General features: G+C 37.2%; 1 protein-coding gene across 1 annotated transcript; it reads left to right on the plus strand.

Moving 5' to 3' along the window:
- Nucleotides 1–1,378: 1,378 nt before the first annotated feature.
- Nucleotides 1,379–12,443, plus strand: LOC308704330 (soluble guanylate cyclase 88E-like; the record flags this gene model as incomplete). The annotated part of the gene is made up of 16 exons (XM_081388537.1): nt 1,379–1,506; nt 1,601–1,733; nt 2,676–2,850; nt 4,071–4,162; nt 4,269–4,526; nt 4,690–4,831; nt 6,869–6,994; nt 7,268–7,388; nt 7,954–8,083; nt 8,266–8,412; nt 8,616–8,762; nt 9,478–9,634; nt 9,804–9,913; nt 10,081–10,170; nt 11,542–11,660; nt 12,080–12,443. The coding sequence occupies 16 exons, from the start codon at nt 1,379–1,381 to the stop codon at nt 12,441–12,443; spliced, it is 2,439 nt and encodes an 812-aa protein (XP_081244663.1).
- Between the last annotated feature and the right edge of the window lie 1,803 nt (nt 12,444–14,246).

Genomic DNA, 14,246 nt, shown 5'->3' on the forward strand with positions numbered 1-14,246 from the left:
ACTACAGTAATAATTTAACAATTATCTAAATTGTTTAAATTGTTACTGCCTTTAGTTATTTTGGAATAAATGTAAAACTACTAACTTGAATAAATATACATATAGGCTAGCTAGCTAGTGTAAAAATACAAAATAGAATTGTATTTGGTCTTTTTTATTTAATGTTTATTTAACCAGGAAAATTGTGTGTGTGTGTGTGTGTGTGTGTGTGTGTGTGTGTGTGTATGTGTGTGTGTGTGTGTGTGTGTGTATACATGTGCGTGTGACATATATAGGATACATATGATGTAAGCCATTTATTTTTGTTGGAAAACATTGACAATAAGTCGTTAGTAAAGGGCAACAGCCTAGTCAGTCATTTTGCTGCTTTCAGCGTTGAGTCAATAGCTTAACGACGCTGTGTCAACAGTGGCCCCTAGCGGATACTGAGAGTAATGCACAAAGAGACAGTCGTATTTTGACGAGAAGGGTTAATTATTTGCAAGTTTTTAATGAAATCTTTTATTTACTTTAAAGTTATTTAAAATCCGCGAATGTACAATGAAACAATATATTCACTTAATTTATCCACCATAACTATAATATAGGCTAGTTATACAAGGATAATAACAGTTTTTATTTTAAAGCACTATTAAACAAACAAACTGCTAAATAGCAACTAAATAAGCCAGATAAATCGTGTCTTAAGGAAACTCTATAGGTTTTTAAAATGGTTAGCTGATGATTAGCTTAGTACAAACAATAGAAGTCAATAGCAAGTCATTCATAATATAAAAACAAGTGTGTGTGTGTGTGTGTGTGTGTGTGTGTGTGTGTGTGTGTGTGTGTGTGTGTGTGTGTGTGTGTGTGTGTGTGTGTGATTTGTTCTGAAAGCCGGTTTATTAAGAGACTAAAAAATCTAATTTCACACATAAAAATGGCAAAACTTTAGGGTTAGGGTTCATTTATGGCATGTTGTTTAGCACCTGCCACGAACATACCCCTGCTCTCTTGTTTTAGTCCATGTGTCCATTGTACTGACAGAAATGAGTAAGAAGTGCTTCAGGTGCCAAAAACAGGTGTTTAAAGATAAAGATAGTGTGTGAGAGAGAGAGAGTTAGTTGACATGTAGTTGCAAAGAGAGAGAGAGGGGGGGGGGTTGCTTTAGCCAAATTCAGACTCATCTACACATTACACAGGACTGAGGTCTGCAGGTAAGCCACATACATTTACTCTTACTTGTTTATGCATCTCATTGATTTTTGCCATATAAAAGCCTAACTAAAAGCTGGACTAAAAGCCTCTTGATGTCCATGAAGCATCTCTGATCCAGGTTGAGCTCTCTTCAGACTGATCATATTTCTGGGGCAGCATACTGGAGGTTCCAAACCCCCTGAAGATGTATGGCCTGTATTTGGAAGCGGTGAATGACTACATTAATGAATCATATGGAGAGGACGTATGGAGGCTAATCGAGGCCAGAGCGGAGATCCCGCACCTCAAATTTGTTCGCCACCAGATGTACAAGTAAGTCCTGAAAGTGCAGAGTCACATATCTGATTAATTAAGTGTCATAGATTGCATCTAGCTAATTTAACAATACTTGTGTTTATTATTCCAGCGATAATCTGATCCTGAGATTGGCAAAGGCAGCTGGTGAGGTTTTAGGAAAAACTCACGACGAGCTGATGTACGCTTTCGGGGTCTACATGGTCAAGCGGATAGGAAACTATGGATATGAGAGGATCTTAAAGGTGATTTTCAAGCAAGGTAGACTCTGTATGTGACAGGTACTCATTTAGATAATCATTCAAAGGTTTTGGGTCGGTAAGATTTTTTGGTTTCATTTTATTTTGATGGTCCCTTTAACACGTGGTAGGGTTAGGGTTAAAATAAGTTGACATGTAGTTGCAAAGTTACTTATAGTCAGTGGAACGTCTGTTGAAGGACCATCACAATAAAGAGTTAGCCGATATTAAGCAGACAGTCAACTAATACTGAATGAGAGTTAGTTGACATGTAGTTGCAAAGTTACTTATAGTCAACAGAATGTTCTAAAGGGACCATCAAAATAAAGTCTTACCATTTTTTTTTTTTTTTTTTTATTGGTCAATTGTGAAAGTAAAGACTTTTACATTTATATATATATATTTTTTTTAAATCAAATGTTGTTCTTTTGAACTTTCTATTCTTCAAAGAATCCTGGAAAAAAAATGTATCATAGTTTCCACAAAAATATTAAGCAGCACAACTGTTTCAATATTGAGTAATGTTGAAAATTCGGCTTTAACATCACAAGAATAAATTACATTTTACAATATATTAAAATAGAAAATAGTCGTTTCAAATTTTAATAATATTTCACAATATTACAGTTTTTACTGTATTTTTTTATTAAATAAATGCAGCTTTGATGAGCATAAGAGGTTTTAATAGTATAATAAAACTATTTTAAATATAGGCTACTCTTTAATTGTTTTGTTTTTTTAATAAACTGTCTTAGCCTATATTTAAAAAGAATTATGATTTATTGCTATATCATTAAAAAAATGAAAACATCTTACCAACCTCAAACTTACAGGTAGTGTATGACATTTTTCTTCTATTTTTCTTTATTGGGCTTCTCTCAATGGACAATTGTATAATTGTACACATTTTACATAGCTTTTTAGTCTCTTTTAATGTCTTTGTCTCAGGTACTGGGGCGCAATGTACGAGATTTCATCAATGAGCTGGATAACCTGCATGAGTACTTCCGTTTCTCTTTCCCAAAAGTCCAGCCTCCCAGTTTCTGTGTTGAGGAAGAATGTGAGACAAGTCTTACCCTGCACTACCGTTCAACAAGGAAAGGATTCACACAGTTTGTCAAAGGTAATAGTGCTACTGTAAGTGTAGAGAGTATATTGTATTCAGACCAGCAGCACGACTGCAAGTGTGACATTGATTTTAGACAACAGTTCAATAAACAACAAATCAATAACATACATTCAGACAGTATTGACAGTTACTTCATTAAAAAAAGGCAAAGTAGAATTAAATATTGGGCATCTCAGAGCAACAGAAAGTGATGTTTCGCTCCTGAACGAATCGAGTGGATGAATGATTATATCATATGATTCACATTTAAGGCTGCGTTTACACTTGGCATTAACATGCGACCTGTATCCGGATGTTGTCCACATACACATTGAAAAGTTTCTGATCGGAATGTTATCCGATCAGCGTGTCCTGGTAGTCGAGAATGCATTGTGATCAGATCTCAATGTAATGTAAACGCAATCCAGCCATCGTATCTACATTCAGAGGGCGACGTCATATAAATCCCCGCCCAGTCTCCCCACGAGGCTGTCAGAAAATAATGGCCAGACGCAGTTTAGACAAGAAACTAAACTTATTTAAACCTTATCCAGATACAGAGGCTACTTAATGTAAACGCGTCATGTCCTGATCTGCTAGATCGGATCACGGTGATCGCATGTTAATGCCAAGTGTAAACGCAGCCTAAGTTGCTTGTTTCATTCCTAAATTAATCAGAACAAATTGGTTTAATGAATGATTCAATGAGTCACTTGAGTCATTCAAACAGTAGCCTGTTGCCACCTACTGGCGTAACAATGTAACCTGAAGAAAGAGTCACCAGTAATGCAAAGTCAAGGCCCAGAATGAACTTTTAACAATAATAAAAAGTACAGGCCAAGTATTAAGATTTCCACCTGATTACACCAAGTTACAACTAATATAATTTACATCCAAAAACTGTACATCTGAGACAGATTCTTTCCTACCGAGCCTCCTTACATTTGCTTAATAAATCTGCTTTATACATCATTTACTGAATGAACAGTTACCATATTAACTGGATGAGCATAACGGTGACCTCTGCATGTGTGCTTTCTGAAACTGCATATTAAAATTCTTGAGAGATGTGCAACATTATTAAATAATGATCTCAAAGTGAAGTTTAGATAATTGAGATGTGGTAAAATAACGTTTGACTAGATCTTACACAATAAAAGCTGGTCAGCCCAAGTGTTTGTAGCCTTAGGCTGTTTAACTTTTTTTTTTTAAAGTCTGTTGTGGATCCTCTGTAGGGCAGCTCTCTCAGGTGGGTCGACAGTTTTACAACACAGATATTGAGGTGGAGATTCTGTCCAAAGAGGAAACAGAGAAAATGACATATGTGGTAAGAGTCCAAACAGACGAGACATTTACCTTCCTCTGTATACATAAACCCAGCTCTGTTATTCTTTATTTCTCACATTTCTGATCTTCTCACTCTCTCTCTGAAGGTGTACAAGATGAATTTTGACAATGCTGCGTTTAAGCACCGTATGCCCCAGCAGAAAACAGCTCCAGGCTATGAGAAACTGCCCATGAAGAGAGGAATCTTTTTTGACATGTTCCCCTTCAGCGTAATATTCCGTAGGGACATGACCATGTATTGGATAGGAGATGGCTTGAAAGAGGTGTTTTCTGATCTGCAGGGTAAAAAGGTCAATGAGGAGTTTACCCTGGTGCGACCTATGTTGGAATTCAGCTGGGATAATGTGAGTGAACTGGAGGGTTGGAGAATAGATCCAAAGCAGCATAAAAGTAACAACCAACAACTTAAAGATGAGGCATTTAAAAAAAAAAAATGTTCATGCTTTCTTTTCATGCTCTTGGCATTTGTGTCCTGAAAAGGTGCTTTGTTGGTGTGTGCTCTTTCAGATCTACACCCACCTCAACAATGTGTTTGAACTGCTGTCTAAGGCTGTGGTGGAGAGCAAACAGAAGGTCAACATCCCTAAACTCAACAAAGAAGAACCAGAGGAGAAAGAGGAGAGTGAAAAACCTAAAAAAGAAGAGCGAGGTACAGTGCTTATTCTGTATTGGTTAAACCATTTGTACACTCATTGTGAAGTAAAATCTGTGGAGTTCTGCAGAATAGATTATATTAGGGTCAAATGTGTAACAAAAATGATCACGTTAAATAAAAATAATAGGAGTCAGTGACATGATTCACTCAAGCAAAGGTCAGCAAGAAATAGATATTTTAAAGAAATTAATGCTTTATTCTTCATTCGATTAAATTGATCAAAAGTCACAGTAAAGATTTACATTGTTACGAAAACATTTATTTTATTTTTTTCTATTCTATTTTAAATCTGAAGAAATGTATTATGGCTCTTGCCAAATTTTTAATCAGTTCAACTATTTTCAACATTTCAAATAATAAGAAATGAAGATAATTATCACTCACTTTTTTAGAACCATTAAATTTAAACTTTTCTTGAAAATGGTATAAAGGATTTTCTAAATCATATGAAACCAACATGAGCACAAAGAGGACACTTGGCGTTTTAAACTAGATTAAACTTTATTTAGATTTGTCCTTCAACACACACACACACACACACACACACACACACACACACACACACACACACACACACACTCATATACTGTATACACATACACAGAGAATTATTCGCTCACATATTCCATGCCTAATAATAGCCAAAGCCACACTGACCAGTCAGAACAAGAACCGCAGCGGTGTTGACATCAGAAGTCAGATACATTAATAGCATGTAAGCATTTACATCCTTTCACAAACTGCTCTGAGACACAAGGGGTTGAGGATCTAAATGCAGCTTTATTTGGGCAATCCAGAATCAAAATCTATATAACAGGCGAGGGTCAAAACCACAGGGTAAACAATCCAGATAATAACAGAGTCCAAGACACAGGCAAATCCAGGGAGACAAGCTGAAGATCAAAACCATGAAACAGAAAACCAGAAAATAACACACAGAATGCAGTGTGACAAGATACAAGACTTTGCAATGAATGACTGAATAAACAGGGCTTATATAGACAAAGTAAACAAGGGTAATGACACACAGGTAGAAGTGATCAAACAAAAATGTGTCCAGGCAATGGGTTATGGGAAGTGTTGTTCATGATGGGAAAGCCAAGAAGACGGGAGGAGTGGAAATCAAGGGCACTCCAGCTGGTGGATGTAATGCATCTAACTAGGGCTGTCACTTTACGTTCGAAAATTGATTGCACAATCGATCGGACCAACCAACACAAGTTTCGAAAACAAAAATAGGGAATCGATTTTAACGGTCTTTTCTCGGAACGCGTCCAGCTCGTCACAATACGCCCGCAGCGAACGCGCATCACACAGCAACTCTGACGCCTCATTCGCGGTGCAGGAATTTTTTTACGAGCGTACGCGTCTTTGCATTGACTTAACATTGAAATCACTCGCTCCTGACGCGCTATTCGCGTCCGGTGTGAACGCACCATGACAAACACACATTATACTTCTGCATAATGTTTCTATTTTTACTACAAAAATGTGAATTCTGCCGGTATTCAGACAGTCTCATGCATACAGATACAGATTCAGGCTACGGTCAACAATCGCCTACGTAGGCAACATTTGTTTGACTTTTCTAACCGTAAACACAGGCATGTTGAAGACTGCAGTAATGTTTTTCATTGATGTTATGGCAGTCCACTCTGCTTATTGCTTTTCGAGAATATTGCACTCCTGTTTGTCATTGTGCACGAAACTTCACGCCAATAAATCAACAGGAATATTGCTGACTTATATTGCTGACTCAAGCGCCCTCTTTACGTTCGTCCTAATGCCTGTTAATTGTCCGTGGATTTGCCCATATTTGCCGTTTAAAATGGAAACGTCTTTAGACATGGAAAATCGATTTTACTATCGATTCAATGAACACACGTCTCAAAAATCGAACAGGATTTTTTCACAAAAGTGACAGCCCTACATCTAACCATCTAGCCTACACAGATCTACACAGATTAAAGCAGATAATGTCCTAAAACATCTCATTCTGATTCTGTGACTGTGCCTCTGCTGTTCTCTCAGATATTAAAGTGATGGAGGAAATGAAGGGGACAGATCAGGAATACAGCGGCACTCTGACTCAGTACAACAGCTCGCCTAATTCTGGAGGAGAGGACATCGAGCTGCTGGCTTTTCAGACTGTCACCGGTTAGACACATTACAGAAAAGTGATGCTCTGAATGAGTTCCACTGGCATCTTTCTAGACATTGTTTTAAGCTTTTGGAAAACATTCAAGAAAAGAACACTTCTGTGGCATAACTCTGATTCAAGACAACATTGAGAAATTCTATAGTCAATGAGATTAAAATCATTATTTAAAGTGTTTTGGGGACCTCAGAAAGTGCCTCTAGTCTTGATCATCCAAAGGAATCCAAATCTTCTGTCTATGCAATGAAAAATTAAACTTCTCTCTTGTTCAGGAAAGTGCAGTGAAACCATATTTGAAGACATGCGGGAGCCTCCTAAAAAGCCTCTCCACCTCAAGGGCCAGATGAAGTACGTCCCTCAGTGGGACTCCCTCATCTTTCTAGGAACTCCCATGTAAGCTTTCATAATCTCACACATTTACAACATTGTAGTCTGAGCTAATGGAAAACATTAATTTAGTTATTGCCACATAAAACTGACAATCAATATTTCTCTGCCAAGTCATTTCAAAGGGACCATATCTTATATTCTCGCAGCCTTTTTAGTCATTATTCAGTTTGAAATGACCATTTTCCATTCTCTCTCTGACAGAACTGGACATCATCCAACACTGCAGCAAAAATGTTAAGCATACAAAAGCAACAAATATTTCCTTAAAAACAAGCATGTTGTTAATAAAAAGTTACTAAGTTACTAAGCCCATTTATTTTACTATCTTGACTATGCACAAGTATATAGGTTCTTTCCCCCTACTGTCCATGTCCCGATCAGAACAGACCTGCCAGTTGAGTAGTACTAATCTATATAACTTAAATCCTGTTTTCCATATGAGCCCTTTAAAATGTGTAGTAATAAGTCTACAATTGTCAGATCTGTCTGTAGAAACTTAACTGCAGAAAAAAAACTGTTTTTATAAAAAGATTACAGTTTTTATTAAAACATATTCTCCTTTGTACAGTATTGAGACAGTGGAGGATATGATAAAAATGGGTGTTTACGTCAATGATTTAAACCTGCACGACTCGAGCAGAGAGCTCATCCTGGCTGGAACACAGCAATCAGCAGAGCTGCAACTGGCACTTGACCAGGTACACATGTCACACTGATGCCACCGAGCCCAAAATCCCATCCTTAAAGAGACACATTTTATTTAAAATGCAGGAGTTATGCAGCAGAATTTCCAGTATGGACCGACTCAAGTCTGTTAAGCTGAGTCTGTTGTTATTGCATCTAGAAATGACAGGCCGATCTCTGACTTTGCCTCCTACAGGAGCAGCAGAAATATGCACAGCTGCAGGAGATCATTAAAAAACTGGATGAGGAGAAGAAGAGAGGAGACTCCCTGCTGTATGCCATGATACCCAAAGCAGTGGCGGACAGACTGCGCAAGGGAATCACAGCCCTGGAGACATGTCAGGTACACACAAACCCACCCATTAAACACACTTCTAAACACAATAAAACACACATTATTTAAATGAAATTCACTTAGTATAGACTGACCAATGAGATCAAAATCTCAAGAGGGTTAATGACATACAATGAAAAGCACTTTATTTTTTCCTCTAGTGCTGTCCTGCTGTTATTAAGCACTGTTCTTGATCTGTTATCTCCCTCCAGGTGTTCCCAGACGTGACCATCCTGTTCAGCGATGTGGTGAAGTTTAATGAGATCTGTATCCACATCAGCCCCATGCAGGTGGTGGACATGCTAAACGAGATCTACATCGTTTTTGACACACTCAGCGAGAAGCACAATGTTTATAAGGTAACATAAGGAACTTTCCACTGACACAACATGTTCTTTCATTTTTTTCGCAAGGTAGGCACGATGTATATCACTACCATATCGGCAATAATCTAATATTGGCAATAGCTATTTCTATTTTAATATATTTTAAAATGGAAATGTAAAAATGGAAGTCTTCAGTGTCACACGATGCATTAGAAATCATTCTACTGATTTGCTCAAGAAACATTCCTTCTAAAATCAATGTTGAAAACAGTTGTGCTGCTTCATGTGGAAACCATGATACAATTTTTCAAAATTCCAAAAGAACAGCATTTCTTTTAAAAAGAAATCTTTTGCATCATTATATGTATCAATTTAATACATCCTTGCTGAATAAAAAAATTGATTTCCTTTTTTTTTTTTTATTGTACTGATCCCAAACTTTTAAACAGAAGTATTTGTAATATTTGGCAAATCTCAAAATGAATAACCATTTATTATACTGTACATTATATATCTCTTTAATATCGACTATTGCCTAAAAATAATTTTAGATGTAAATATTGATAAATACCAGAAAATATCAGCTTGGTGGTATCTGCCAGAATTTTTATATCTATGCATCCTTATTTTTTAATAAAACGTTCTAATTTCTACTTAAGTACAGTACCTTTCATCTTTATTGTCATTTTTAAAGCCCTTCAAATTGAGTGCGTAATGAAACTTCCAACTAATGCTCTTGCTCACTCAGGTGGAGACCATTAGGGATGCCTACATGGTGGTGGCAGGTGTGCCCAATAAAACCACATTTCATGCCCACCACATCTGTGACATGGCTCTAGATATGTTGAGCTCCATTGATCACCTAAAAGACCCCTCCACCGGGGACAACATCCAGATCCGTGTTGGTAGGTGCACCCGGACTCACACAGTATCCTTGTATGCTTAACAAAACAACAACTCTTTCATGTGATGTATTCATAATTTGTATGCGTGCCACACAATGTAAGAACATGATTTACACATTTTAAACTCTTCATGCTCCAGCTTAAGGCTTTTGTTTTGGTCTTCACACAGGCATTCACTCTGGAATGGTGGTGGCAGGGGTGGTGGGTCTGAAAATGCCCAGGTATTGTATGTTTGGAGACACTGTGAACACGGCTTCTCGGATGGAGTCAAATGGCGTGGTGGGCCACTTTCTTATGCTGTACTGAGACTAGAAATGAACAGCCTCAAATAACTATACAAAACTGTCTTATCATGAAATAAATAATGAGTGATTTTGAATTATATTTTACAGGGAATACAGTTAATTAAACAGCTAATTTTACTCTCTCTCTTTCTGTGCGGCTAGGGCATGCAAATCCACATCAGTCAAACCACCAAAGACCATCTGGAGCATGAGCCGTACATCATTGAGGAACGTGGAAAGATTTTTGTTAAGGTACTACAGTACATAATTATCATCCCCAACATCTTCATTGTCATTATCAACAATGTTATGCACATTAAAACTTCCAAAACTATGTACACCAATGAAACATTGTTTTTTTAAGAAGTCTTTTATTGCCACCAAGACTGCATTTATTTCAGCAGAAATACAGTAAAATAGAATTATTGTGAAATATTATAATAATTTTAACTAACTGTTTTCTATTTTAATATATTTTTAAAATGTAATTTATTCATTTGATGGCAAAGCTGAATTTTCAGCTTTCTGTCTTCGGTGTCACATGATCCTTCAGAAATCATTCTAATATGCTAATTTGGTGCTCAAGTAACATTACTAATTATTATGAATGTTGAAAACAGGCTGCTTAACGTTTTTTAGAAATCGTGATTTTTTTCCCAAGATTCTTTGATTAAAAGAACCTTCAAAAGCAAAAAATTTTTAATAAAATTTTTGCTGTCACTTTTGATCAGTTTAAAGCATTCCTTTCCGAATAAAAGAATTCAATACTTTTAAACAAAAATTACTTTAAAAATTACTAAAAATTTCTTTCAGAGCCACAGTTTAATCCAAGACATCCATGGACCAAAGTCTTGCCCAAAAACAGTTGCATTCAGCAATATAAATGCTCAACCCGATCCATGTGTAGTAAAACATTTATTAGCCAATTTAAATGGCTTCATATCATGTAAGTGTACATGACAGTAAGTGTAAGGGAGGCCTGTGCGAGTAAAGAGCTGTGCGAGTAAACCTCACTTCCCTGGCCTCAAGAGGCGCACTAGCGATGGACGCTAGAGGCTGCGGTCTTAAGCGTCCTTGTTAGCACACCCCCCTACCATGCTGGAGACACTGGTTCGAATCCGGCTTGGCGTGTTATGAGTAGAATTGGAAGGGTTACATTGCTGCCGTGACCCGGATGGGAATGGGATTTAGGGGGGTGAGTCTAACTGAGGCCAGCTAGTGAGCGCTATGCCGGAAAAACCCCATGACACTAGAGGCTGTGTTCTTTAGCATCCTTGTTAGAGTACCCGCCTTCCTTGCTGGAGATGCCGGTTCAAATCTCTCTCGGAACGGAAAGAGTAGTAAGAGTAGGCTAGTTAGTAAAGAGCTGTGCGAGTAAACCTCACTTCCCTGGCCTCAAGAGGTGCACTAGAGGCTCCCATGCCGGGAATGCCAGTTTAAATCCCCCTTAGAGCGGTGTGAGTAGAACCGGAGAGGTTACTGAAGTGTTGTCTAAAAGTACCATTCACAACTTTGTGTAAAACTTTTCAAATAAAGTTTTTTTTTTTTCTAGTATGACTTTATATTACTCGTACTGCAGCAAATAATGTGGTGTGAAATCAACTGTAATCCCTCTTGATTCAGGGTAAAGGTTATATGAAGACATACTGGCTGAAGGGAAAGCAAGATCTGTCATTTAAGACTCCAGCAGAGCTCAGATACTGCAATGAGCAGAAGGACTCAGAGGAGAGAAGCTCAAATGGGTGAGTTTGGAAAAACACAAGTCAAAGCACAACAACTATTTGATCTACCCTGATGAAAAAAAGACCAGAATTCTAGTAGGTTTACAAAACTTATATGAAACTGGTTGAAAAGCAGCATGGCTGACCAAGGATGTTTTGCTAGTCAAAAAGCACTAGAGGAGACACTAGCATACCAGCAAAAACAAAACATAATGCAGGTAGCTGGTTTAGCTGGTAAGCGAAATAGCGAATATCTTTCGCATCATATTCTCTGTCGTTTATAATAAATCATTTTGATGCCTTAAAGATGATGATATGACTTACCTGCCATAGGCCATACCTTTCAATTCATCATGTTTTTCAATCTTCCAGAAAAATATCCCGACAGAATGCTTAACAGTTGTGTTTCTGTCTTCCATCTTAAATGTAATTTCGTTCAGGTCCACTTGCACCAACAGCAAACATTCCCCATCAAACCGGAACACCCCCAATGAGGAGCAGGCTGAGGGCAAGCCCACTCCCACTGACCTGCCCCCTGACGCCCTACCAGCACTAGAGGGCGCTCCAGACCCAAACACATTCACCAATGAGTCCCAGCAGGACAAAGAAAAGGTTAAAAAGACAAAGAATAACAAAGAAGGGAAGGTAGAAAATGCGGGTAATGTTCAGGAAAGCACTCCGCCTGCTGGCGGCCAGGAGAATGCAGCTACAGAGCTTAACAACAAAAAGCACAGTTTCAGAAGCCAGTACTCACGATTACCAGCGAACCTGCGCATGCGAAGCACAGCCTGCAATTTGCTGTAAATATCCAGGGGGAGATTTATAAAATAGTACTTATTATATTAGTGAATCTTTCCAGCTTGAATTTTAAAAGCAAATTTTGGGAATAAATCTGGTGAATAATGCTGACTTATTTTTCATGCAGACTTCTTCTTAATGTCAAGATAAGATAAAAAAAAAAAAATACTGGTAACTAAATTCCATGATGCATTTGGATCACAATTTGACAGTAAATCGAAAATAAGAGAGGATGTCCAATGTGCAGTTCGGCTGCTACTTCCTCTTTAAAAAGTTTGAATAACTGTATTTGAATGTTTTATTTAAAGTAACAGATGTGATATATTAAAATTGATCTATTGAGTGTATTACAGCATTTGCATGTACAGTTAGAACATTTATGTTTATCTTTAGAGAGGTTCACTATGATACAGTAGATGTGCCGAATCTCTGTATTCATTCGGTTACTGTAACAACAGTGAGTTTGTTTTATATCTAAAATGTTTAATGTAATTGTTTACAGATTACGTTTGAATTCATTGTTTGATGAGCACTGTAAAATTGCCATGAAACACATACTTTGCTTAGAGAGCAAACATATCAGATAATCTCAAGTGACCTAAAAAAAGCATGTGAACACATTCACCCGAAGACATACACCTACTGTACGTTCAGACAGGCCTACACACACACACACTCACACATGTAAACAAAAAGAGATACCAGATAAACCAGGAAACAAACACTAGCATCATACTTAGACCGTGACGTATTTCCATTGCTATAAGTTCATTGTTACTGTCAAGTAAGTCTGCTTAGACTCAAAAGAGGAAGAACACAAATGATATAAGAAAATGTAACAGAAATCTGAAAATGTGTTGATCCTGATCAAACGAGTGTTTTTTTTTTGTTTTTTTTTTATCAGATTAAGGCCGTCATGACATTTACATTATCGCAAATATCACAAAGTAAGTTAAATTCATCAAACTGTTCTAGATACTCTTTGCTTTATCTCTGAAACACATTACACATTCGCACACACACAACATGTCAGATATCATTCAGCGATAAAGAGGAAGCCATCAGGAAACCACTTAAGCGACACTTCCTGTCTGTTGCCTTGGAGACGAACTTAATTCTTACTTTGCCCGAACGCTCTTAGCTTTGCAGAAAAACACAGATGTCATGTTTTCAGCCTCAATCTCACAACTGAAAGAGAAAGCTGTTGTAACTTGAGAATTCAGCTGATAGACCTAACCTATACTACAGATTGTAAACAACACTTTTATTTTAAGAGTCGAGTCAGATGCATCGATTCCTTTTTTAGTCCATTATTATATATGCATTAGGGCTTAAGTCCAGATGGGTTTCCATTCAGATAGCAGGCAGATAAGCAGCCATTTTTAGTAAGGACATTACCAATGCACAGACATTAGCCCTGAGGGTGTCTTTCTATGACACAGGATCAATTAATTGTACAGCAATTTCTAATGTTTGTGAATAAACAATGAAGTTTGCATAAGAAAAGGGCAAATAAAGTCATGTCATCACCCAGCTCTCCCACCAGTCTCTGTGTCTGTAATAAGTGGTTGTTCGGCCTCTAAAATGAAATGGAGTATATAAAATAATCAGCTGCTTTAGAACATAATATGTTCAGTTATGAAGGGATGTTTGTGTATGAGGATGTATCCTGTGTTGTGAGTATTTTTAACCTTGTGGATATATATATATATATATATATATATATATATATATATATATATATATATATAGTATGTATATATATATTGTGTTCTTCCTTTTTTATATATATATATATATATATTTTTT

The sequence above is a fragment of the Scardinius erythrophthalmus genome (assembly GCF_964197995.2).
Source record: "Scardinius erythrophthalmus genome assembly, chromosome: 16".
Classification (NCBI taxonomy): domain Eukaryota; kingdom Metazoa; phylum Chordata; class Actinopteri; order Cypriniformes; family Leuciscidae; genus Scardinius; species Scardinius erythrophthalmus.